At 42.2% G+C, this 27623-nt stretch overlaps 1 protein-coding gene across 3 annotated transcripts; it reads left to right on the top strand.

The window, feature by feature from the left end:
• Positions 1-224: 224 nt before the first annotated feature.
• Positions 225-26442, top strand: LOC135506131 (transport and Golgi organization protein 1 homolog). Of its 3 annotated transcripts, none has more exons than XM_064925587.1 (27): positions 225-588; positions 1549-1682; positions 1784-1870; positions 1987-4645; positions 5157-5447; positions 5539-5672; positions 8962-9093; positions 9871-9892; positions 10021-10109; positions 10217-10294; positions 10425-10535; positions 10831-10902; positions 11011-11115; positions 11235-11357; positions 11510-11591; positions 11911-11963; positions 12088-12178; positions 12269-12407; positions 12617-12815; positions 13025-13092; positions 13176-13264; positions 17051-17164; positions 17947-18018; positions 19048-19094; positions 19276-19332; positions 20249-20600; positions 20774-26442. In XM_064925587.1, the coding sequence occupies exons 1-27, from the start codon at positions 468-470 to the stop codon at positions 21058-21060; spliced, it is 5808 nt and encodes a 1935-aa protein (XP_064781659.1). In that variant the 5' UTR covers positions 225-467; the 3' UTR covers positions 21061-26442. The 3 variants fall into 3 exon arrangements, with proteins under 3 accessions (XP_064781659.1, XP_064781658.1, XP_064781660.1); XM_064925586.1 differs by having other exon boundaries at positions 19273-19332; XM_064925588.1 differs by lacking the exon at positions 19276-19332 and having other exon boundaries at positions 226-588.
• The last annotated feature ends 1181 nt before the right edge of the window (positions 26443-27623 follow it).

Raw genomic sequence — 27623 nt, 5'->3', positions numbered from 1 at the left:
CGCTCTCATACAGAAAGGTAGCCATGCAGAAAGGATAGCCTAACCACCATTCAGTATCATATTCTCTCTTTATTTATTTTGTTTGTTAGGGTACCCCTGGAAAAGCAATGCACGTGTACACCACACACATCTTTTGAGGTGTCATAATACATCTGCTGTAGTCAGATTGGCAAATTGAATGGGGAAAAGGAAATTGCGACCACAAGCAGGCCTTAATGTGCTAGGCTTTGAATGTTTGAGGTGTATCCAACAAAGACGTACTAAACCCGAATCAGAACGTATGCGATTCAAAGGAAGATTATATTCTGGTTCTATGGCCTTGCTCTTTAATATTTGTCATTGTCCGCCCATATTTTGATATTTGACTCCACGATCAACATCCTGCCAGTTGCACCAGCCTTGGATTTGCTGACGTGTCGGCTTCATCTGCTCATGCTCGAGCAGAACCAGATAGCCCAACTGACGACATGGCTGTAAATGTATCTCATGTATACATTTTACTTTTATTTATTATTAATTTCATATCCAATGCCGCCACCGAAAGGAGATTCTCCGACTTCAAGCGATGTGCTGACGAAGAATGCAGTAGTAAGTACTTGGCGTTTAGCTCACGCGAACTTTCAGGAATGATGCTTCCATCGATCGTTAAATGCACTCTCCCCACCTCATTCCAGTGTAACGTAGCAGCTAGCTAGCTAATAAACCGGCGTTATCTTTGACCTGTTGCCATTTCAAAGGGATGAACTCGGCTAACCTAGATAAAAGTACTGTCATTAGTATTCTTATCAGCACGAGACGAGTAACGTATTATTACTAAATATAGCTAGAAACCTGGCTTGTTTGGTTGTAGCCGAATCCTGGGTTGGCTACTGCTGGCTAGTTGCCTAATTCTGGAGCTAGTTAACGTTACCTCAACTCTGTTTTCTGTAGTAGCTTGTACCATGTAAACAAGCTTTCGGCCTACATATTTTATTGAAATCAAAGCCACCGAAGGCCCCAGTGCTTCATGGGCAATGTTCACTAGTGTGGACTACACAACATAGCTGGCAGTGTCCTTGGTTAGCGAACACATCTATGTTGTGTGTATGGTAGGCTGTTATTGTAATCAACTAGCTCCCTAAGTCAATCAAATGTACTTATAAAGCCATTTTTACTTTAGTATGATCATCTTTAGGGACCGTTTAATTATGTGTTGGCTTTTAGGAAGCAAATAGCCAATTTCACTGTGACTAGCTCAATTGCAAGATGGTGTATAGGCTTAGCTATTGTTGACATTAAAAAAAGTCATTAACCCCCTCTCTGCCTGCAGGTTCTTGACTTTTTGCATCTGCCTTATCAAAAACAATAGCTGTTTCATTGAACCCTTGATACTCACTGTAAAGTGTAAACAGATTAGATTAAGCAAGGTTTACCTTAGGGATGTGTATTTACACATGGGGCACTAAAGGTGGACGCCCAAAGACGGTCCATGGCTGGGTCATTGGATGAGATGTTTGGTGTGGGTGACATTCCCACAACAACTGATCTGTGAATCCTTCCTCTCCACAGTGCTCCTGTGCCGGGGGAAAGCATCAAGTGATTTCACTGGACCAGACTGTCGGTTCCTGTCTTTTAAAAAAGGAGAGACGGTATATGTCTACTATAAACTCTCAGGCAGAAGGACAGATATATGGGCGGGAACTGTAAGTATGAGTTAATATTTAATCATGTGATAACAAAACATTCTAGACTGCAATGTTAACATTGTTTCATTCTTTGTTTTGTTTCCATTTCTTACAATTAGGTTGGTAGCCGCTTTGGTTACTTCCATAAGGACCAACTCGCAATCAATCACATATACACTGAAAAAGAATTGGAGATTCCTGCTCAGGTAAGAAAATAACTTGTATTTCTTTTATTTCCAATGCATTATTAAGAAATGATCTGAAATGCCTGTACTTTCTGAAATGGTAGTATGACTCAAACAAGGTTCTTTTTTCTTTTCAGGAAACCGACTTTGTTTGTTTTGACACCGGACATGATAAGTTTGACAGTTATGACATTGAGTCACTGTTAGTCTCCTCATTGTTAACGGACCAAGACAAGTCTGTACAAGGAACCACAGAGACTTTAGACCGAAACAAAAATGCAGAGAGCACCACAGTGGAAGTGGATGAGCCTCCACCTGAAGTGACTCTGTTAGAAAACAATGAGATTGATAGTGATGTTCCTGAGGACATTGATAAGGTTTTAGAAGAGGTTTTAGAGGAGTTTCCAGAGGATAAAGATCCAGGCCATTTTGATCATTTAGAGTCCTCTCTACCTCAGCCTGAAATTGAAACTCTTGACGCAAAAGGAGTTGAATTTAACACAGTAGTTGAGCCCACAGCTGAGAGGATCAAAGATGACCTTCAGAAATATCAGCTGACGACCGAGGACTCTGTGCCGGACAGTGTTGTTGAACCAGAGCAAGGTGAGACTAAAGAAAGCCTTTCAGAACCTCTATCCAAAGATGATCCTGAGTTGGAGAATGCGCCAGATGGTTTTTCAGAAGGCAGACCTGTCCCTCAGTTGAAAACTACACTTGGAACAACTTTTGATGCTGTCACCTCCGATGACGAGGAAACTAGGAAGGTGACTCCATATGACGACGAGGAAAGTGAAGAGTTTGAATATCAGCAGGATGAGAAAAGTGATTTTCATCTAAGGGAAACTCCATTGCTGGCTTTTTCTGAAGAACATTCTAATTTAGAACACGAAGACATTGATAAGGTTTTAGAAGAAGTATTAGAGGAGTTTCCAGGGGATAAAGATCCAGGCCATTTTGAATCTGATCAGACAGATGAGGAAGAGAGTCCACCAGAGACAGCTGAAAAACAGGACTCCAAGGACAAGAACCTGTGGTCTTCATTAGGTGATACAGTTTTTAACATTGTCAGTGGGGGGGAAAGAACAGCTCATGTTACAGGTTCAGAGGAAGAGGACGACGATGACGACGAAGGTGAGATTGCACCAGAGGAGCCTCCCAAAATTGAAGAACCCAAGGAGAATATACAGCTGCTAGCCAATGACCCAAAGCAGGAGCCAGAGGGAACAGAACAGCCACATGAGGTCATCTTTGAGGAACCTGTAGTTTCTAATTTCCTTGAGGCGGCTGTCAAAATGCCTGATGTGGATTCCCAGACTTTGCAGTTGGAGGATGAACCTGAAGAAGGGGACATTGAACCTTCAATACCGCTTGCTGATGAGGTGATTCCTTTTGAACATACTGAGGAGGCTATAGCAGAGAATCTTACAGTAAATGACAGCCCAGTCCCTAAACACGTCTCACAGACAGAAATGCTCTCAGACTTTGATAGTAATACTATCGACTCAGAACAGACGCAAGCTGTTGAAGAACTCCCCATACAAAAAGAACCCAGGGAGAATATACAGCTGCTAGCCAACGACCCAAAGCAGGAGCCAGAGGTAACAGAACAGCCACACGAGGACATATTTGAGGAACCTATAGACTCTGATTTCCTTGAGGCTGTCAAAATGCCTAATGTGGGTTCCCAGACTTTGCAGTTGGAGGATGAACCTGAAGAAGGGGACATTGAACCTTCAATACCGCCTGCTGATGAGGTGATTCCTTTTGAACATACTGAGGAGGCTATAGCAGAGAATCTTACAGTAAATGAAAGCCCAGTCCCTAAACACGTCTCACAGACAGAACTGCTCTCAGACTTTGATAGTAAATCTAACGTATCAGAGCAGAAACAAGCTATTGAACTCCCTATACAAAAAGAGTCGAGAGATTTCTCACAAGTAGAGAATAAATTGAAACCGGGTGGTACAGAGGTTTTCAGACGATTTAGAGGACCTAACGCCCCAGATCCAACTAAAAACACAATGGTTAAAGAGAGGCATGAAGAACTCCCTGTAGACAATGAGGATTTGATAGACCCAGAGAACTTGGAGATTGAAGAAGAATTGCTAGAGGATGAAAACGCAGCATTGTCTTCATCCAAAACCGAGCACACTGATAAGGACAAAGAAAGTAGATCGGAATTTGGGTCAGAGCAATCCAATAATGCTACAGAAACCGAGGTATCTAGTGATGAGTTGGATGTTGTCCAAATTGAGGAGGCTATTGACATAGAACCTGAGGAGCATGACATAGAAGATTCAGAAAGCGCAGGCTTGGATCAAACACATACACCCTCACTTGAAGACAAAGTTCCGGATCCCATTTCAGGCCAAGAGCCAGAATACAGTGATAATGTGTTGAGGCTGACGCTACTGCGCTACCACTTCAAGGAACAGGATATGAAGCTCTTCCAGAAGATTCTGGGTCTTCAGAACCTCTTCAGGGTGGAGTTCTTGTTCTCTGACCTGGAGCAGGAGCTGAATGCTGCCCTGATGTCACAGACAAACACCAGTGAGGACATTGAAAAGGTTCTGGAGGCCATTTTGGAGGCCTCTGAGACCCCAATCCTGGATGAGATTGAGAGGATGCTGGATGCCCGGGAGAATGCTGACGTACAGCAGGAGACTGGTGAGCTTGATGTGGAAGCCACCATCTTGGACAACTTCCAAGAGTTGGCGTTCACCCTGCATCAGAAGTACTCAATGACCAGCAACAGTGCTCCCTTGGCAGAGGGCAGTCAACTACACCCTGACACCGGTAAGATTGCTTATTTCAGTTAATGTCAGATTATGGGAGGATTAAAACCTTTTAAATTAATTTATTTGGAAAATGTCATGTTGCAAATGACATGATGATAATAATGCCTGGCGATTGGGTTTGCATGAGAAGCTGTATTTAAAGCTGGAATCCATAATGGTGAAACGGCCATGTCCATTTGCGACATTACAACAACAAAGTTAATGCAAACAACAAACACTTTATTTTTCTCTCTGACTTCATTGTATGCCCGATAGAGCAAAATATGTACTGCAATTTCTTTTACCATGCTGTACGATAGTCCTCAGCTCGGCAACAATAACAACGGTCGTGGGGTGGCCAGTGGCACTGTTTCCCCCGATTGCGGATTCCATCTTTAAGAAATGCCTATGAAGTACCACAAAGTAAATAGTCTGTTGACATAGCACAAAACCACACCCTGACAGTGCCAGTTAGTACATTTTCATGCATTGCAATCTAACTGTTTGAACCGCTATAAATATTTGAGAAGATGGGGACGTGTCTGATACAGAGGAAGAAAGGACGTTCCTGCACTCTGTGGAGGACATACACGAGGACAACCTCACTCTGACGGTGACGGGTGAAGAGACTAAGGCACCTGAGGAGAAGCCTGACCATGAAGGCCACAACAGACCAGATCTGGATATGGGTCTTGAGGAGGATGTGGGGCATTTTAACAGAAACCAAGACAATCAACCAGAAGAAATCCAGAGGGGCCCTCAAGCTATTTTGGAAAATACCTTGGACATGGGACTTGTTGACATGGAGCACCCTTCCTCAGGTATGCGCTCTTTCAACTTCTTCTACTTTTGAGATTGCTGTTAGGGATAAACTGCAGAAATTAACCTAATTTGCTTGTCCTTTATTGCCAGGCTCTTTGGAGTCGCCCCCCGTTTCTGATTTCCAGGAAGAGGAGCAGAGTAGTTCATCAATCGTATCGGTGTTAATTTTCTCTGGTAGTCTAGTCACCGTGGTTTATGAGTACCTTGGAATATATGCTGTTATGGTAAGTTACTTCATGTACTTCTATGAATGAGTTTGTCTTCCTATTAATTGACTAACTTTTCAGACTGTCAGAATTGAAAGCTTAGGCCTCAAGTGTGGTATGCATCAGGGTTTCCATTAGGAAAACATAAATTTACGAGTAACGAACTGCAAAATCACTAGCCTAAAACAATACTATACTGATAGAATAGATTAACATTTCTAATATTGATCAGCTATTCGAGAAAGAAATAGTCTATTCCAAATGGACTCTCGGACACTTCTGGGAAGGTGGATCCAAAATTCAGTCAACCAGTAGGCGTAAAAAATAAAATAAAAATTCAAAAGCAATGCGTGATGCTATAGATAAGAAAGTTTCGCTAAAAATGTTGATAAACGATTATTTCTAAACATAAGGACAAGTGTTCGTTCCATAATGCAGTTAGAGGGAAAACACCATTGTCAAAAGGGCACCGCACATGCAAGCGGTTTCATGCAACAGAGATTAAAATATCTGTTAGAAATTTATAGAGATCTAATAGGCTACTTTTGAAGCAAGGTAAGACGTATCTCAAGTCTTAAAATGTTCAGGTTTCAAACAATTTAAGTATATGTTTTCAAAATGCATGGCCTACTTCCTCCAGCTCATTGCAAAGTGGTATGTGATGCACTGATGAAGCCTGTCTTCCGTTGCTGTTTGAGATGCTGGTGCTCTCGCGCTGTCTGACAGGTTTTCCGCTCAAAGACTCTGTATGTGTGTGATGAGATGCATAACGAATATTCTGTGCCTACAGATTATGCAAATTAACCTATAGACCGATAAGCATGACCAGTCAAATGTATTTCCACCGACTGGTGTTTCCATCAATGAATAGCTAAAAAGCATTATTTCATAATGGGATTGTTTTTTTTCTTTCCCCAGACAATTGGCCAGGCGCCAATTTTATTTCTCAACTTTTCTATTTATTTCATAGCCGGAAAGCCAGCTTTTAGCCTAACGGAAACCCTGGTATGCATATGCATTTTATATCGCCTAATTATTGCTGCGACAATGCATAGTTTTCAAATGTTTTGTTTTTTAGCTTTATTTTATTATTATTTTAAACATTGGTTTTGTACAGAGCAATATTTTTCCCACTTGAATGTTTGACGCTCGATGTGATGTCATTAGGTCAAAGGTTCTGCAGGGCCACGTTCAGTTGCAAAACGTTCTCGAACGTTGCAGATAGAAATCCATTAATCGAGCAGAAACAATTCTTTATTCAACATGTCTGAGGTATGTTTGTTTTACAGTGTGTTTTTCTATCTGAACGTAAGAAAAACTTTGCTTCCTGCTGTGATCTTTATTTCAAACAATTTTGCAACTAAAATTAGTTTCTATTGGACAAATTCAGTTTGGTCCCGCCTCGTTTATTACGGTTTCCTTTAAGAAACGTTTTGCCAAAGACAGTACAGTAGGTGATGAAACTGGGATTTTGCAACAGAATCGACCGAATGAATATATCCCAGGTTTATTGATCTTCCTTCTTTTTTTGTTGACGTGTTCTAGGGAAGTGTAGGCTGAAGTTCAGTGACCACCACTGTCGGTTTATTGGTATTGTGTAGGGCATACATTACACCTCCGCTCGTAGTACAAGCCTTCTTTCTACTTGTGCATTTGTCGTGGAAAGTAATCGCGTTCAAATCTCTAAAAGGAATCTAAATGCATAACTAGCTATCTACGCGTCGCTAGTAGACAGGTTTTTGGCGAATCAGTCAGCAAGCTAACGTTAGCTAGTAAGCCTATTAGTTCACCAAGCTAGATGGGCACAGCTTGTCATCTTCGGTGTCGTCAAAGACAACCACAATGAAGGAGCCTCAAGTATTCTACGTTGATAGGTTTGTGTAACGAGGAATTTCGGATTTCCGCAAGCCAGTTGCATTGCATATTAGCCTAGCTAGGTAGCTCAGCTATCAAACAGTATTACTTTCAGTAGAAATGAATTCGGAAGTAACAACCCCTTTGCCCATAATGCCAGAATCTGATCAACTCTCGGTCTTCTACGCCTCATTTCTAACGGAACTTCAATATGTAAGTAGTTGGCTAATGTTAGTGTTGACACTGCGCATTTATGGAGGCTATAACTAATTCAGCTAGCTGGCTAGCCAAGTCTTAGTCTACCAAATGGATGGCTTGCTATAACTAAATTGCAACTCAATTTTGTTGGCAGCTTCAAAGTCTTGTGGAATGGTTTAGTTGTCGTACAATACGTATAACATGTCTCCATATAGTTTCAGCCTAGAAGGGATCACTTGATTGCTCGTTTGTTTCAATGTTATCAAAATGAAAGTTGACTGTCCTCTTCCTCATAAAAAAAATTGGCCACTTACCAGACTTTAGCAGTAACCATTATTCATGTAAATGTATGGCTCGGATCGAGGGGTTTCTCTGAGCTGTTGAATTTTGCTTTGACCTATTCCCTTTTACAATTAAGCAATAAGGCCTGAGGGGGGTGTGGTATATGGCCATTCCATGACTAAGGGCTGTTCTTATGTACAATGCAAAGTGGAGTGTCTGGATACTGCCCTTAGCCGTGGTATTTTGTCAGTATACCACAAAAAAAACGAGAGGTACCTTATTGCTATTATAAACTGGTTACCAACATAATTAGAGCAGTAAAAATAAAGGTTTTGTCATACCCATGGTATATGGTCTGATATACCAAGGCTTTCAGCCAATCAACATTCAGGGCTCTTAACCACCCAGTTTATAATTAGTTATATGCTAGACTTTGTTAAGTAGTTGTTTGTTTATTGCCCGCCTTTAACGGGGTGAAAGGGCACATAATGCACTCTAAATCCAAATTGGCCTTAGTTTGTTAGATCCACTCCACAATGTGGTGTTTTAATTTAGCTTGTTTGATCTAATCCAAGATTTTCACTGAGCGACTGAGATGTATGGTCTGTGTTGGGCCTATATGCCACGGTCATAGTGCAAAGGTCTCTGGTTGGACAGTGGCAGGGCCCCAAGTCAATCCCCTTTTGATTAGATAAGCTTAAGGCACGTTTACCCTCTTTATTGATTTTGATCAACAACTGGGTTACAGGCTAGGTCTATTTCAGAACCCACCTTGATTTGATCTGAAGAAGTGTCTGTTGGCATTGACTGAGAGGGTGCTCAGTTTGAACAACACTGTAATGCCTGATGGTTTAGTAAAATTATTTTCCTCTGTCCTTCATCTCAGCCCAACTATTGCCCAACTTATTTGCTAGACCTGAAATATGAGCTGTAGCAAGGAACGCTGTGTGATTGGGCCTGTGTCTCTCCCCAGATGGTCACCTGCCTGCCAGAGGAATGGAAGCCAGGTCCAGACTTTTACGGCGTGTCCTGGGAACCCGTGCTGGCCACTGCAGGCGCAGGGTTCATCGGCTTCCTCTTCCTCTTTTGGAGGAGTGTTCTATCTGTAAGTCATTTTTGCTCGGTCACTGCTTTCAGAATTTCATATGGTGTCCGAGACACAAGTGATTCTTCATGTTCTGAATCATTCAGTGGGTTTTTTCTCTAACATAACATTATCTTGGATTTTGTGAACTAATACATCTGATAATAAGTACCAAGCTCTGTTGACAGAGCAGTGCCGCCTCTCCCATTGACTTGAGGATTTTACATCTTCTGCAACATAGTTTCCACGCCAAGCTGAATGAAATGTAAAAAGCTTGAAGTATGCTCAGTGCTCCATTGACATTTCAGAGAGAAGCTTGTTTTTCAATGATATCTTCGAAAAAATAACAGGAATATCCAGTAATATGAAAAGCGTACAGTAAAATAAAAAAATACATCTATCTATCGTACCTTTATATTGTTTTATGTCCTCCGGATTAGAGAAGAAAAATGACGAGTTCAGCGACGAGCCTGTCAGTTAGTCCTAATTCTCACACAGCATCCAGCATACAGTGCCTTTTTTCCCAGATTTTTGACCACTTTTTTTTTTCTCTGGCCTCCATTGATTTAGTCACCTTAATCTTGACATCCAACAAGGGTAAAAACTCCAATAACATTTGAATGGATTATGATATAGGTTTGGACCATTGGTCAAAATAAGCATTTTTGATTGGACACCATACATTTCATAATTTTTGTTTTTATTGTTTTATGTAATTCTATTCAATCGAGGTGGGCATGTTGCTATTGAAGAGACTTTGCCTCAATGTATTGACCTATTTCCTTTTCCATCTCACAGGTCAAAAGGAAGTCCTATCTAAGTAGGTTCATCTACTTATTTTTTTGCAATTTATGGTGCATAGTGAATCCTCATTCATATGCCTACTGGCATGTGTTGTCACATGTCTTAAACGTCTCATTCGTACTCTTAACATATATTTTTGATTAGCTACTGAAAAAGAGATGGCAGACAGGATGAAAACATTTGAACAAGAGAAGGAGGAGATACTCCTAAAGGTTGCTGAACTGCAACAACAGGTATGTTGCTGAGACCTTTCACTGACCAAGATCCAGACTTTGGGTTCAATGTGAATTAAGAGACATAACAATGTTTTGATAATATATTTCTACTGGGTTCCCCTCAGGGTGAAGAACTCAAAGAAAAGAAAAAGCTGTCTGAGAAATCTGCCACCTCATCTCTGGAAAAGATCCAAGAATTAAAAGTGAGCCTCTGGAAAATATTCTCATGATCACACGTCATTGTCAGGCTGACTATTGTTTACTTGTTTGTTTTTTGTTTTACATAGTTTTCTAAAATGTGTTTCTCACCCTTTTCTTTCAATATCTATCCAGAATCTTGTGCAAGATATGGAGAGACAAAATGAGTGCCTGGACGAGGAAAAGAACTTGCTCGCCAGATCCTTTGACGAAGAGCGGACAAAGGCGGCGAAACATCAAGATATGGTGAGTCATGCTGAGCGATAAGCTGAAATGTCGGGCGGGGTTTCTTCTGTTTTTTTTAACAACCAATTGATCAACGTTGTTCCTTCGAAGTATCTCTACCTGACAATACATCTAATAGATGGTATTCAACAGTCTTAAAATTATGCCTTTATCTAGTTTGAAGAACTAGTAATATTGTGATTTTGTCAGACCACATAGTCTGCTACTACTAGCCAGCTAATCGCCTAAATAGAACAGCTTGTTGGGGAGCACAGAGAAACATAGTAGTCATTATGCTCATTATCTTTACCTATAGATGTCAGAAATGGACAAAACTATTGAGAAGTTGAAGCGGAGCAGAAAGAAGACTCAGGAGGCTCTCTCAAAGGTACATATCAAAGATGTAAACATCAACATTGCACCACTCAAATATAAATGGCATATGGACGTTTTTAATATAAAGCACAGTATAGAGCACACATTTTTGATTCTGCAGGCTACCATTCTGATGGAAGAAGCCAAGCTCCGCGAAGATGCACGGAACGTCCAGCACCATGTTCTGGAGAAGGATATCGCCACCCTGAGAGAGGAGAACATCTCAGTGAGTACCAACACGGAACAACGATTCACACTTTAAGCCTCGTGACATATGGTGCAGCAGTCTTTGGCCATGCAGGGCCTGCATAGCAACGTCCTTATGACCTAATATCCTCCTTCCAGCTGCACCACGCTGCCAATTCGTGGGAGGAGAAGCACAGGGAGTTGAGCGAGCAGATCAAAGTCTATCAGAAGTCCCAGAAAGACCTGGAGGACTCCCTTGCTCAGAAGGACCACAACGTTGAGGTGAGTTTTTCTGAAATTATTTTTTTTTTTAAAGTAACGTTACGATTTTGTATTTGTTCTAAAATTGTTGTCCAGAAGTCTCTTTTTGTTGACTGGTCCAAGGGGAGAAGTGTAGTGTATAATTAATTGGTGGTTCTCTCCCTCTCTGTCAGGTTTTGTCTGACCTCCTGGGAGACCTCGAGGCCTGCGACGACCTGAAAGGAGGCGTCGTGGCTAACGGGGAAGCCGCTAACGGTAATTCACCTGACACCTTGTCAAAAATGACTTGATAACTTGCTAATTAACATGCCAAATATGTAAGTGTTGTCCCACTAAGGCTTTGTTGAGACAGGTAGACCAATCTTTTGACCAATCAGATCAGCTCTGAAAAAGAGCTGATTTGAAAAGATCTGATGTGATTGGTCAAAAGACCAATTAGTGGAAAAAAGATCAGAATTGGTCTGCCTGACGCAGTTAAGACTGAATGCAAAATTAAGCCTATATGGCGGCATCTGCTTGCCCCCAGTGTGTATCTGGGTAAACTGGATTTAGAGTCATGTTTGGTCTGTTTCAGACAAGCAGACCGTCATCCGAAACCGCATTAAGCAAATGATGGATGTCACTCGGGTAAGACTGAGTCCATTCTTGAACAAACACACATTTTTGTGTATCTGAAAGCCAAAATAATGATATTCAGAACTAAGAAGTGAGTCAACTCTTACTAACTCTTGGCATACAATACTTTCTACAGGTCCAGACCACTCTGTCTGTTGTGGAGGAAGAGCGCGATCGCTTCATGACCAAGCTGCTGAATGAAGAGAAAGCTAGGAAAGAGCTGGAAGGTATGTCAAGCACTATATCCCAGCAGCTAGAATATGATATGCATCACTCCCTTTTCTCTCTTTCTCAACACGATCAACTTATCACCACAGAACAATACCAGAAGCTGGAGCATGCCATCTTGTTGGTGAAAAGTGATAAGAACCACCTGGAGAACCAGTACAAGACCCTGCAGCAGAAGAACGAGATCATCACAGAGATGTACCAGCAGAAGGAGAACGCCTTGCAGCAGTAAGTAGAATTAGACGCTGTTCAGTTCATGCATTAATACCATTGTAGGTTTTGTTCTCAGCGGTACCACAGCATGTAAAAAGAACAATGACTTTTTCCTCAATGTGCCTTCTTCAAAACATAGGTTATTGTTTTTCTGTGAAATATATTGAGATTATTGAATGCACTTTAAGTAAAACTTCATTTGATTTGTGTTCGTCGCCTCACAGGAAGCTAACCAAGGAGGAGTTTGAGCGTCGCAACAACGAGGATAGGCTGACTGAGGTGGACGGCAAGGCCCTGGAGGCCGAGGAGGAGGTCAAGGTGTGCAGGCAGCGTATCAAGGAGATCCAGGATGAGCTGAAACAGACTGAAAAGTCCTACAAAGCCCAGATCATTGAGCAGGAACAGAAATCCCATGAGAACTGGGTATGTACAACTTACTTGTTACAACGTTAATGTGTCTCCTACACATTTCTCAACCCCCACTGATTGCACACATGTAGAACGACAAGGACATTAAAAAAATATATTTAAAAAAAAAAATGCAATAAAATAAGTCTGCTGTTTGACCAATATTTCATAAGGTAAATTTAGTCCCAAACATTACATTTTAAATACCTCTTCCTTCTCTCCAGGTTATTGCACGCGCCGCAGAGCGAGCTCTGCTGGACGAGAAAAAGGAATCAACCAACCTCCGTATCAAGTGAGTGCTACAACAAACTCAGTTGGGCGATACCAATGGGGTTAGCGACACCAGTCTAGATTTCTTTCTCTCTTTCACCTTAGACTGACGGAGATGTCCAGCAAGCTGAATGAGCTCCGTAGGCCTCTATTCAAACCCACCCCTGGGATGGCTCCCATGCCTCTCCGACGAGGTAAGAACAAATCCCCACAGAGTTCCCAATGTTATTAGGTGCTGGCGATTGGCACATTTGGACTGCATTCAGTAAGGCAAAATGTTGAACGTGCAGTGCGCTCCAAAAGTTTTGGGACAGTAGCAATTTTGTTGTTTTGGCTCTACTCCAGCACTTTGGATTTGAAATTATACTTGACGACGATGTTAAAGTGCAGGCTGTCAGCGTTCATTTGAGGGTATTTTCATCCATATTGGGTGAACCGTTTAGAAATTACAGCACCATTTTAGGAGACCAAAGGTATTGGGATAAATTAACTTAAGTTTATTAAAGTAGTCAAAAGTTTTTATTATTTGGTCCCATATTTCTGGCACACAATGACTACATCAAGGTTTTGACTCTACAAAGTTTTTGGATGCATTTGCTGTTTATTTTGGATATTTCAAATTATTTTGTGCCCAATAGAAATGAATGGTAAATCATGTATTGTGTAATTCGAGTCATTTTTATTGTAATATTTAATAGAATGTTTCTAAACACATTCATTAATGTGGTTACGGATAGCCTCCATGGTTACGGATAGTCCTGAATGAATAATGAATGCGACCGTTAGAGACATAGACATGCTAACCTCTCACCATTTCAATAACAGGGGAGGTTAGCATTTGAGGTGGTATGATATTTATGCCCAACTTTCTCATTCACTATTCATTCAGCATTTTATGTAATCATAGTAGCATCCACATTCATTTAGATGTGTTTTTAGAAACATATATTCTATTCTTATTTACAATGAAATTTACTCAAATGACACATTATTTACCATTCGTTTCTATTGGGCACAAAATAATCTCAAACGCAACCAAAACAAACAGAAAATGCATCCAACATATTTGTAGTCATTGCGTGCAATGAATATGGGACCAAATACTTAACTTTACTGCTTTAATACACAAGTGTATTTGTCTCAATACTTTTGGTCCCATAAAGTGGGAGGATTATGTACAACAAGTGCTGTAATTTCTAAACTGTTCAACTGATTATGGATAAAAATACCCTCAAAGTAAAGCTGACAGTCTTCACCTCATAGTCATTAGCTGTGTTTGAATTCTCATACGAGCTGTACTATTTGTGACATAAATTGAGTATGTATTATGATCATAGTATGGATATACTGTAGTTAGTATGCCAAAGCTTCCCTGATTTTTTTATTTCTTTATTTTTATTTCACCTTAACCAGGTAGGCTAGTTGAGAACAAGTTCTCATTTGCAACTGCGACCTGACCAAGATAAAGCATAGCAGTGTGAACAGACAACACAGAGTTACACATTGAGTAAACAATAAACAAGTCAATAGCACAGTAGAAAAAAGGGTCTATATACATAGTGTGCAAAAGGCATGAGGAGGTAGGCAAATAATTACAATTTTGCAGATTAACACTGGAGTGATAAATGATCAGATGGTCATGTACAGGTAGAGATATTGATGTGCAAAAGAGCAGAAAAGTAAATAAATAAAAACAGTATGGAGATGAGGTAGGTAAAATTGGGTGGGCTATTTACCGATAAGACTATGTACAGCTGCAGTGATCGGTTAGCTGCTCAGATATCAGATGTTTGAAGTTGGTGAGGGAGATAAAAGTCTCCAACTCAAGCGATTTCTGCAATTCGTTCCAGTCACAGGCAGCAGAGAACTGGAACGAAAGGTGGCCAAATGAGGTGTTGGCTTTAGGGATGATCAGTGAGATACACCTGCTGGAGCGCGTGCTACGGGTGGGTGTTGCCATTGTGACCAGTGAACTGAGATAAGGCGGAGCTTTACCTAGCAAAGGACTTGTAGATGGCCTGGAACCAGTGGGTCTGGTGACGAATATGTAGCGAGGGCCAGCCGACTAGAGCATACAAGTCGCAGTGGTGGGTGGTGTAAGGTGCTTTAGTGACAAAACGGATGGCACTGTGATAAACTGCATCCAGTTTGCTGAGTAGAGTGTTGGAAGCAATTTTGTAGATGATGTCGCCGAAGTCGAGGATCGGTAGGATAGTCAGTTTTACTAGGGTAAGTTTGGCGGCATGAGTGAAGGAGGCTTTGTTGCGGAATAGAAAGCCGACTCTGGATTTGATTTTCGATTGGAGATGTTTGATATGAGTCTGGAAGGAGAGTTTACAGTCTAGCCAGACACCTAGGTACTTATAGATGTCCACATATTCAAGGTCGGAACCATCCAGGGTGGTGATACTAGTCAGGCGTGCAGGTGCAGGCAGCGAACGGTTGAAAAGCATACATTTGGTTTTACTAGCGTTTATTAAGAGCAGTTGGAGGCCACGGAAGGAGTGTTGTATGGCATTGAAGCTTGTTTGGAGGTTAGATAGCACAGTGTCCAAGGACGGGCCGGAAGTATATAGAATGGTGTCGTCTGCGTAGAGGTGGATCAGGGAATCGCCTGCAGCAAGAGCAACATCATTGATATATACAGAGAAAATAGTCGGCCCGAGAATTGAACCCTGTGGCACCCCCATAGAGACTGCCAGAGGACCGGACAGCATGCCCTCCGATTTGACACACTGCACTCTGTCTGCAAAGTAGTTGGTGAACCAGGCAAGGCAGTCATCAGTTGTCGTACTACATTACTTGTATACTTCGTATTTTGGCGAGTGGACACTCTTTCTGTGTTTTTAGGGCCCATAATGCAATTCTTCAGAAAATGGCCGTGGCTTCACAACATAAGATTTGAAGAAAATAGGGAAAAACATGCAGCCATAGTCCGACAGCGGATACAAATTCATTCAAATGTTGAGCAATGTAATGACTTTTCAAATAAGTTACGGTACATGTTGTGTTGGCTGACAAGTTGTTAGCTAGGTTGGCCTTACGAACTGCATAACATGTCATTAAATCACATTTATTTATAAAGCCCTTTTTACATCAGCAGTTGTCACAGTGCTATTACAGCAGTTGCTTGTATGTACTGGTATGTTAGCTACCTAACTTTAGTTGGCTACTAATACATCAAACTTGCCAGTATATAAACTATACGCTATCTAACTAACTACCCAATGTGTATTGACTTGATTGTTCACGTCATTCTTAGCATAGCTAAGTGGTATAGTTGTTGTGTGTTCTCAATGCACATTGTTAATGACGTCGTAAGATGTCTAGCTAGTATTTTGTTATGCTAGCATGAAGTTGCATAGCAACAGCATCTACTTCCGGTAGACAGGTGAAGCGTTAATACACTCAACTGGAAGGATACTGTTTGTTTACACTATACTAAGATGAACTAATAGTATACAGTATGTTCGTTTGGGTATTCAAACAGCTATCATTGTATCATTTCAAATCCAAAGTTCTGGAGTACAGAGCCAAAACTACCCAAAATGTGTCACTGTCCCAATAATTTTTGGAGCTCATTGCGTTTTGCAGATCTGAAATGACTCTCTATTCTTGAAGACAGAGATGGATACATGCTCTACATCATATGTTTATATCTGAATATTCTGTCATGTTGCACCTTCTTGAACAGACCCCTGTGTTCTTTGAGTCTCCGTTGGTTTGGCTCCATTCTATTGTTGGTTGGATAATAGCTGTGATTGCGTTTCAGATGAGTTCTTGGACTTTGTTTTTGACTATTGGATAACCCATCTGCTGTTGGAGCTTTACCATCGGAAATATGTGGAGTTGTGTTGTTGATTTGACGCCTATTCCTTGAAGCTGGACCAATGTGGAGAGACTGACCACAATATTTGGCTGTGTGCTGTTGGTTGGGTGTCCATCATTTTAAATGATGTTAATTGGTTTGGTTTAAACAGGTGACTCGTACGGGCCCTCGCCCGTGAGCGGAGGTGCCCCGTCCCCCCCTCTCATGATGGAGGGTCCTGGGCGACCCCCCTCTGCCCCTGTGGGGAGACGGAACGAGCCCTACGGTGAGTCTCCAGAACCCTTCCCCGGACAGCCTCGGCCCTGATGATTGGCCAAGCAGTACCGTCCCTCAGCCAATGAAATCCCTTCTAACCTTTTCACCTTCCTTTATATCCCCTGTTCTGTTTCAATCATGTCCCCTTTTTCTTCCTACTGCTCTCATCCTGTACCTAGTTGGTTTCCACATCTGATCACTTATTCCTCTTATCTTCTGATTACTTCCTGTTTACATTTAGATTTTCTTGTGACATGCTTTCCTCTCTCTCACTGCCATCTTTTCTCCCCATACCTACCGCCGTACCCATCTTTTTCAACCGGGTTTGCGTGTCCAGGCGGTCCAGAATGTCCCCTTGCCTCTATCTTTCACCGTCCTTCTCATGCATTCCTCCTGCTTTTTCTGTACTATGTTGGTGTCTTGGTGGTGCTCAGCTGCTGGGAGGTCATATGTGTCCTTGGGATAGTCGGGTTACAGAAGCCTTAGCCATTGTGATCCCTTGTGGAACTCTGTACAATCCAGTTGTTCTTCAGCCATGTGATATTAATACTGATTCACAAGTGTTCTAGTTGTGGAATAATCCTACCAGTATATGGCCAAACATTTTCTTCAGACTGCAAATAGACCAGACACTGCTATAAATAGCTGGTAGCATAAAGCAGTAACGTGAACCACAGTGGTGTAGAGTCAGGTGCCTAATGACACCCAGGAGAGCCGAGGTCAGAGAATATGGCAGTGTTAACATTTAGCCTTGGTAGGATGATGTATGACCGTGTATTTTGTGTTCAACAGGACCACGACCTCCATCTGACCCTCACGGTCGTTACCCCCCTGACCACAAACACCCAGTGGCTGCCAGACCTGGTAGGGATGATTTATTTGTCAATGAAGGTTGATTCAGTATTATTCCCTATGATCCAATATCCAGACCTGCAAACATGCATGCATTTTGCATACCAACTATGCAATTCTCTATCCATGTATGCAGGTTTGAGATCCGAGTTAAAAGTAGGCAGAAATTATTAGGGACAGATTAAAAAATATTTATTTATTTAAATAAAAATCCACTGAGTTTTTTTTTTTAACCTTTTATTTAACTAGGCAAGTCAGTTAAGAACAAATTCTTATTTTCAATGACTGCCTAGGAACAGTGGGTTAACTGCCTGTTCAGGGGCAGAGCGACAGTTTTGTACCTTGTCAGCTCGGGGGTTTGAATTTGCAACCTTCCGGTTACTAGTCCAACGCTCTAACCACTAGGCTACCCTGCCGCCCCGTAAATTTAACATCCTGGTTCTCGGGCTGCAACACACAGACATGTGCGGAGTTTGTGTCAACAGACATTGAGATGAATACATCATTATTGGACGTAGCTAACCCATGTCTGCCCCTCCTCCTGTTTGTTGTGATGCTGAGTTTGCCGCCTGTCAGCTGTACCTAAACACATGGACAAATCCCTTTTCGATTCCGTGTGGAAAGGTGAACACTAATTGTTTCAAGCTAACGTTAGCCAACATAAGATGGACATTCAGTGGACTCTAAAGTGCCAGCATTTGTAGATTTTGTACCGAAACAAATAACTTTAAAAAACTCCAAGAATGAAGGCCTTTGTTCTTTCTCATTAGATCTTGTTAGTGACTTTTACCATATGTATAAATAGATAGAAAGTATTCCAACCTTTTATATACTTGATTTGGTACAATTCTATAATTGTGATCAGACTCACAAACAGCATGAGCGTGCGGGAGGAAAGAACCTCAATTTGGCGCGCAAGTTGAATCTCCACTTTGCCTTGAGTGTCTGGTACTCTAAAAAGTTGGACAGGGTTGGCATGTGTGAATGTCTCTATTCTAGCTGTATTTCCTTTAATCATTCTGCTCTTTGCATCACCTTTAGACACCATTGCACCACGGACATCCTCTCCAAGCAGTCTGGACAGCTCGGTAAGTTTTCAGTCAATTTGTGACAATGTCCACAACTTCTTTTCTTATTACGTTACAAAGTCAGGAATGGAAAAGGGACATGGAACTAGCAAAGAAAAGTTTCATTGAGGCACCTCGAGTCCTTAGTCTTATGTGCATCTGTTACTCCATTCAACATGTGGGTGTGTTTGTTCTAAAGCAGACCGCTCCACCACAGTCACAGGCTGAGGCCCAGGCCTCCACAGAGAACCCAGAGGCAGTGAGTATTATGTAGGAGGCTGAGGCACGGTGGAAGGGATGTGGATGTGTGAGCATGCTTACCTCAGCCATGGATCAGTGGTGGGCTTGTGGCCTCACAAGGTTTGTCAGACTTAACAGTAACTGTCCAGTGAAAATCATTCTGTTAACTCATACCCAAATGATGTTGACACATCCTATACTCGTGTTTGTGGCCAAAGTATACATTGGGAAAAAACATATATTTATCTCAAACCGACCATTTAAAAAATGTGTGCTATTTCCTCAGAGGATGATGTCATCCTCCTGAGGAGGATGAGCTGGCCAATCAGCGGTCTACTCACAATATTTTTTTATTACCGGTATACGCCCACACCATTCCACACAGAAAAGCGTATATTTAACATGCTTAATGACAATTTTTTTGGAAGGGAAAACTATTTCACTCATTGTAATTATCGGTCATTTCATTGAAATCTGGAGACACTGAACAGTTACTTGAATGTTGCTGGCTAGATTTTCACGTGTGGTTACTTGCCTTATCAGTTCTTTACATTACAACACCACCCCCACTGAATGAAATGTGACACAGTTCTACAAAGCCATAACTAAAGCACAACTGCATGATGTGAATTGTGTTATCGTTAAAAGCTGTGTGTTTTGAGGTTAATGCTTTGTGGAAAGGTCCTGATTCCCGAAATCACGGTGATTGGAACTTTGTCGTGTGATTTTTGTTGTTGGGAACTGCATAACTTACCTTACTATTGTGGGATATTGAAGTTGTTTCTGACATGTGCATGATTGTGTTTTGTTCTAACGAAACTGTTTTGAAAGGAGCTCACGGGTGGTGCCAGCAACAGTGCTACAGGCACCACCAACCTACATCTCCTCTTTAAGACTTATAGGTTTGTAACGGTGTTTATTGGTGGTTCCTCCAGAACTCAGGACCTCGGGGCCCTGGCTCCCTCCTGGCCTCTCCTATCAGCTCCCCCCCCGACTCAGGCCCCGGCCCCCTCAGACCAGTTATCAGCCATCCCTCCGGACTCTGCTACCGTCCTCCTGGCCCTGGGCCCCAGCACATCCCTCCTCCCTCACCCTTCATGCCTCCCATGTACCGACCAGCCAACGGACACCCAGGCATGATGCCTCCCGGACCCCCACCACCTAATGGACACCCACCTGGCCCCATGATGCCACCCGGACAGCGGCCTCCACCTCCTGGTGCCTACGGCCCCCCACACCACCGGGGCCCTCCTCCACCTCACTATGGACCAGTGCCTCCCCCGTTCGGTAGGTGGTGAATTCGGCGACCCATTTGTTTTATTTTTTTAACCTCAAGTTGACTTTCTTTGCCATTGTTATTTCAGTTGTGGAGAGTAACGTAGTAGTGATATTGTTATTTTTGTACTAGGATATTATATTATTGCTTTTCACTTTCTCATGTTTGGTCTTGCTCTTCCCAGGTGTTCGCGGCGGCCCCCCTATGGCCCGACCCATGGGACCACCACGTCCCTACATGCACTACGGACCACGTGATCACTCCATCCCACCCCAGCACCTGCCCCCAGGAGCGGCCCCATACCCTCCTCACAGTGGCCCCAGAGACTTCCCCGGGCAGCCCCCCATGCAGCAGGCCCCCCATGGGCATGACTCTTCTGTGGGTCCCCAGGGGCAAGACTACAGCTCCCAGCAGGCAGCAGCTACCCCCCAGCCCCAGGACTCAGTCAGCTCCTCCATGGGAGAGCCTTAGACACCCACCAACTATGTCAGAGGGCTTGGATACCACCTGCTACCATTAACAACCCGGCTATGTCTAATCAACCACGATTTCTCTTTATTTTTTCCCTTTCCTTTAGATTTAATTTGGATATATATATATATATATTAGTGCCAGTCAAAAGTTTGAACACCTACTCATTTCAAGTTTTTTGTATTTTTTTTAAAACTATTTTCTACATTGTAGAATAATAGTAAATACACCAACAATGAATTGTCACATAGGGAATCAAGTAGTAACCAATAAAGTGTTAAACAAATCAAAATATATTTTAGATTATTCAAAGTAGACACCCTTTGCCTTGATGACAGCTTTGCACACTCTTGGCATTCTCCCAACCAACTTCATGAGGAATGCTTTTCCAACAGTCTTGAAGGACTTCCCATATATGCTGAGCACTTGTTGGCTGCTTTTCCTTCACTCTGCGGTCCAACTCATCCCAAATCATCCCAATTGGGTTGAGGTCAGGTGATTGTGGACGCCAGGTCATCTGCAGCAGTCCATCACTCTCCTTTTTGGTCAAATAGCCCTTACACAGCCTGGAGGTGTGTTTTGGGTCATTGTCCTGTTGAAAAACAAACGATAGTCCCACTAAGCCCAAACCAGATGGGATGGCATATCGCTGCAGAATGCTGTGGTAGCCATGCTGGTTAAGTGTGCCTTGAATTCTAAATAAATCAGACAGTGTAACCAGCAAAGCAACCCCACACCACCACCTCCATGCTTCACAGTTGAAACCACGCATGCAGTGATCATCCATTCACTTACTCTGTTTCTCAAAGACTGGTTGGAATCAAATCTAAAATTTGGATTCATCAGACCAAATGACAGAGTTCCTCCGTCTAATGTCCATTGCATGTATTCCTTGACCCAAACAAGTCTCTTATTGGTATCCTTTAGTAGTGGTTTCTTTGCAGCAATTCAACCATGAAGGCCTAATTCACGCTGTCTCCACTGAACAGTTGTTGTTGTTGTGTCTGTTACTTGAACTCTGAAGCATTTATTTGGGCTGCAATTTGAGGTGGGCAACTCTAATGAACTTATCCTCTGCAACAGAGGTAACTCTGGGGCTTCCTTGTGACAGTCTTCATGAGAGCCAGTTTCATCACAGCGCTTGAGGGTTTTTGCGACTGCACTTGAAGAAACTTGAAAAGTTCTTAATGTTCTGCATTGACTGACCTTCATGGCTTAAAGTAATGATGGACTTTCATTTCTCTTTGCTTATTTGAGCTGTTTTTGCCATAATATGGACTTGGTCTTTTACCAAATAGGGCTATCTTCTGTATCACCTCAACCTTGTCACAACACAACTGATTGGCTCAAACGCATTAAGAAGGAAATGCCACAAATTAACTTAACGAGGCGCACCTGTTTATTGAAAGGCATTCCAGGTAACTACCACATGAAGCTGGTTGAGAGAATGCCAAGAATGTGCATATCTGTCAAGGCAACGGGTGGCTACTTTGAAGAATCTCAAATATAAAATATACATGATTCCATACGTTATTTCACAGTTTTGATGTCTTCACTGTTCTACAAAGTAAAAATATAATTCCCTTGAATGAGTAGGTGTGTCCACACTTGACTATTAGTGTACCAAGTTATTTCATATATCCCATTACTACATGACCGAAAGTATGTGGGAACACCTGCTCATCAAACAAACATTTAATTTCTAAATCATTGGCATTAGTATGGAGTTGGTCTCCCCCTTTGCTGCTATAACAGCCTCCACTCTTCTGGGAAGGCTTTCCACTAGATGTTGGAACATTGCTTTGGGGACTTGCTTCCATTCAGCCACAAGCATTAGTGAGGTCGGGCACTGATGTTGGGCGATTAGGCCTGGCTTGCAGTCGGCAGTCCAATTCATCCCAAAGGTGTTCGAAGGGGCTGAGGTCAGGGCTCTGTGCCCGCCAGTCAAGTTCTTCCACACTGATCTTGACAAACCATTTCTGTATGGACTTTGCTTTGTGCATGGGGGCATTGTCATGCTGAAACATGAAAGGGCCTTTCCCAAACTTTTGCCACAAAATTGTCTAGAATGTCATTGTATGCTGTAGCGTTAAGATTCCCCTCACTGGCACTAGCCCCAACCATTATTCTGCCTCCACCAAACTTTTTACAGTTGAGACTGCATTCGGGCAGGTAGCATTCTCCTGGCATCCTCCAAACCCAGATTTGTTTGTCGGACTGCCAGATGGTGAAGCGGCATTCATCACTCCAGAGAACGCATTTCCACTCCTCCAGAGTCCAATGTAGGCAAGCTTTACACCACTCCAGCCGACGCTTGGCATTGCATGTGGTGATCTTAGGCTTGGGTGTGGCCGCTCGGCCATGGAAACCCATTTTCATGAAGCTCCTGACGAATAGTTATTGTGCTGACGTTGCTTCCAGTGGCAGTTTGGAACTGTAGTGAGTGTTGCAACCAAGGGCAGATAATTTTTACGCGCTTCAGCACTCGGTGGTATCGTTCTGTGAGCTTGTCGCCTACCACTTTGCGGCTGAGCCTTAGTTGCTCCCTAGATGTTTCCACTTCACAATAACCACACCTACAGTTGACCAGGGCAGCTCTACCTAGGCAGGCATTTGATTTGTTGGAAAGGTGGCATCAAACTCAGCAGAAAAAGAAATGTCCTCTCACTGTCAACTGCATTTATTTTCAGCTTACGTAACGTGTAAATATTTGTAAGAATATAAGATTCAACAACTGAGACATATAAACTGAACAAGTTCCACAGACATGTGACTAACAAATTGAATAATGTGTCCCTGAACAAAGGGGGGGTCAAAATCAAAGGTAAGTCAGTATCTGGTGTGGCCACCAGCTGCATTAGGTACTGCAGTGCATCTCTTCCTCATGGACTGCACCAGATTTGCCAGTTCTTGCTGTGAGATGTTACCCCACTCTTCCACCAAGGCACCTGCAAGTTCATGGACATTTCTGGGGGGAATGGCCCTCACCCTCTGATCCAACAGGTCTCAGATGTGCTCAATGGGATTGAGATCCGGGCTCTTCGCTGGCCATGGCAGAACACTGACATTCCTGTCTTGCAGGAAATCACGCACAGGATGAGCAGTATGGCTGGTGGCATTATCATGCTAGAGGGTCATATCAGGATGAGCCTGCAGGAAGGGTACCACATGAGGGAGGAGGATCTTCCCTGTAACGCACGTCGTTGAGAACGCCTGCAATGACAACAAGCTCAGTCCGATGTTGCTGTGGCACCCCAGACCATGACGGACCCTCCACCTCCAAATCGATCCTGCTCCAGAATACAGGCCTCGGTGTAACTCTCATTCCTTCAGCGATAAATGTGAATCCGACCCTCACCCCTGGTGAGACAAAACCACGACTCGTCAGTGAAGAGCACTTTTTGCCAGTCCTGTCTGGTCCAGTTGCCGGTGAGGACCTGCTTTACAACAGGCCTACAAGCCCTCAGTCCAGCCTATTGCGGACAGTCTGATCACTGATGGAGGGATTGTGTGTTCCTGGTGTAACTCGGCGGTTGTTGCCACCCTGTGCCTGTCCCGCATCTGTTATGTACCAATCCCGTGCAGGTGTTGTTACACGTGGTCTGCCACTGTGAGGACGATCAGCTGTCCGTCCTGTCTCCCTGTAGCGCTGTCTTAGGCGTCTCACAGTACGGACATTGCGATTTATTGCCCTGGCCACATCTGCAGTCCTCATGCCTCCTTGCAGCATGCATAAGGCACGTCCACACAGATGAGCAGGGACCCTGGGCATCTTTATTTTGGTGTTTTTCAGAGTCAGCAGAAAGGCCTCTTCAGTGTCCTCAGTTTTCATAACTGTGACCTTAATTGCCTACCGTCTGTAAGCTTGTTAGTGTTTTAAAGACTGTTCCACAGGTGCATGTTCATTAATTGTTTTATGGTTCATTGAACAAGCATGGGAAACAGTGTTTAAACCCTTTACATTGAAGATCTGTGAAGTTATTTGGATTTTTTTTTTGGAAAGACAAGAGTCATGAAAAAGGGACCTTTCTTTTTTTGCTGAGTTTATATCCTATGACGGTGCCACATTGAGTCACTGAGCTCTTCAGTAAGGCCATTCTACTGCCAATGTTTGGCTAAGGAGATTGCATGGCTGTGTGCTCGATTGTATACACCTGTCAGCAACGGGTGTGACTGAAATGACCGAATCCACTCATTTTAAAGGGGTGTCCACATACTTTTGTGTGTGTAATATATATATATATATATATATATATATATATGTGTATATATATATATATATATATATATATATATATATATATATATATATATATATATATATATGTGTATATATTTCCAAACGGAAGCATCTAAAAACCTAGTTTTCCTACTAAAGCATCAGAAAATTTGTCTTTATGTTCCGTGTCTGAAATGTAAATGACTGTCTGCCACCTTGCAAGAAGGCTTATTGTGCAATAACATTTCTATTGTATGCCTGAAAATTACATTTTTATTTTGTAAGGTAAAACAAAAGGGTATTACATTGATTTTGTATTAATTTCACAATGTTATGGTTTCCTGTGGAAATGATTTAAAATAAAGGGGCGGGCTTAACAAGTCTTTGTTGCTTGATCGATCATTTCAGTAGTATTATCTTACCACTCTCCCTAAAGCTGTCGCTTATAAAATTGACCTTTCGTTAAACCCGCCCCATTTTGGGCAACTAATCGCCGCGCTCCACCTCGGACAAGCTCGCGGCACGTTTTAAATCAAAACTGAGTTTTCTTAAGCTAAATATTTGCACAGGGCACCAGGAGTACTTGCTACTGTGATTCCTGAAATTCTCTGTAATTATACATTTTTACCTTGTTTGCTAGCTCAGCTGGTTTAGCCAGCACTGTCTCATTGACCAGCAATTGTTAGGTTAGTGTTGGGATTTTAAGAAATAATGAGATTTAGCCATAATTATGACTTTGGCTATGGTAACTAATGATGACCATTTAAGTTATTATCTCAATGAATGTTGGAATTGAGCATCCCTGGAAAATGTCTGAGGTTGCAACAGTAACCAAGGGGGGTTAGTGAAGGGTCAATTGAAGGTCAGATGTATAACTTATGTTCTTAGGATATTTTATGAATAAAGCTGGTCAAATCGACTGCAGTTATGAAACACGAGAAGACTCTTGAATGAAACCAATTATAGTTTGAGCACTGTTAAACATTTCCCTTCAATGTATGTTTTGTATGGATAGCTATATCATGTGTAAAGCCATGTAGATCTAACACCTTCATTAACTTTCACATTTGTAATTTTTTACATTTCAGGGATACTTTACATTTCTTTTTAAATTAAAAACAACCAATTTTTTTTGTACATGATTAAAGACAATGCAAATACTATCTTGTATGCTGGGGTGAAAAGTTTCATTCTGTAGGTTAAAGAGCATTGTTCTTTGTACCCACAGCCAAGATTTACTGCAATCAAAACACTTGACTGATTGATTTAATTGCATATCTAGAATGTTATGAGGTATGTTGTCAAGGCTGTCAGATATATATATATATAGATAGATATATATGACTGCTCTTCCTGTAAACAACCTACTGTATACACTGACAGTGGTTCTGAGTGAATGACAGGGAGAAGTACGAGCATAGGAAAGTTTGAGTCTATGCTCTAGTCCAGTGGTTCCCAAACTGGATTTGTTCTGATTGTGTACTCAAACCAAAAACTGGTTTTGTGTGCATCTCTACATTGGGTACATCAATAAGTAGCCTGCATTGTGATGGTTCACAGTTCAGCATTTACCTCAAGGGCACTGGCTGCACAGCAAAGGGAAATTCTTTGTTATGTCAATATATTCTTTAACTGTTCAGAGAAAAGCACAATGAATGAGTAAAGCAGGTGATTGACACATTCCCCTTAGTATACGTACTGGGTTCCAGTTTCTTCAGACCTTCCAATTTTCCTGGGACTCTAGAACTAGAAGAGCAAAGGAAAATGGAAAATACTGAAATATTCAACGTCTTTAGAGAGAATTTGAAGCAGACTTGATCAAATCTGCCTGTGATTCACTCAAGGTTGTGTTACAGTTATGAGTATTATAGCTAGTTTAGAATTAGAAATCATCAAAAAACTGAATGAGTATCATCATGTAAATCTGTTAGTTTTAACGCAGACACTGGATTTTCAACAACACAATTGTCTGCAGCTGTGTTTATTTTGCTCTTTTCTGGAACAATGAGGACTGTCTGGACATTCAATGTATCAACTGTTTGCTCACAGAGGACTACAGAGGCGAAGTGACTACCACTTAACGTTAACTGAGTTAGCTAGCTTACGATATGCACATACGATGTAACACGTAACCCAAACTGGCTGCGCGCGTGTGCTATCGTGCATACATTTATTTTGTCCCCCCCACACCAAACGCGATCACGACACGCAGGTTAAAATATCAAAACAAACTCCAGCAGCAAGAGCGACATCATTGATGTATACAGAGAAGAGAGTCAGCCCGAGAACCCTGTGGCATCCCCATAGAGACTGCCAGAGGTCCGGACAACAGGCCCTCCAATTT

This window comes from Oncorhynchus masou, chromosome 19 (assembly GCF_036934945.1).
Source record: "Oncorhynchus masou masou isolate Uvic2021 chromosome 19, UVic_Omas_1.1, whole genome shotgun sequence".
Lineage (NCBI taxonomy): Eukaryota > Metazoa > Chordata > Actinopteri > Salmoniformes > Salmonidae > Oncorhynchus > Oncorhynchus masou.
The sequence above is the reverse complement of the archived record's forward strand: the minus strand, read 5'-3'. Positions and strand labels throughout refer to the sequence as shown.

Bases quoted from the DNA above. Each gene is read 5' to 3' on its own strand.
- LOC135506131 (XM_064925586.1), top strand. From the start codon at position 468: ATGGCTGTAAATGTATCTCATGTATACATTTTACTTTTATTTATTATT. The intron at 1,871-1,986 runs GTAAGAAAATAA...TTTTCTTTTCAG, and splicing joins AATTGGAGATTCCTGCTCAG to GAAACCGACTTTGTTTGTTT. The intron at 19,333-20,248 runs GTGAGTATTATG...TGGTTCCTCCAG, and splicing joins CCACAGAGAACCCAGAGGCA to AACTCAGGACCTCGGGGCCC.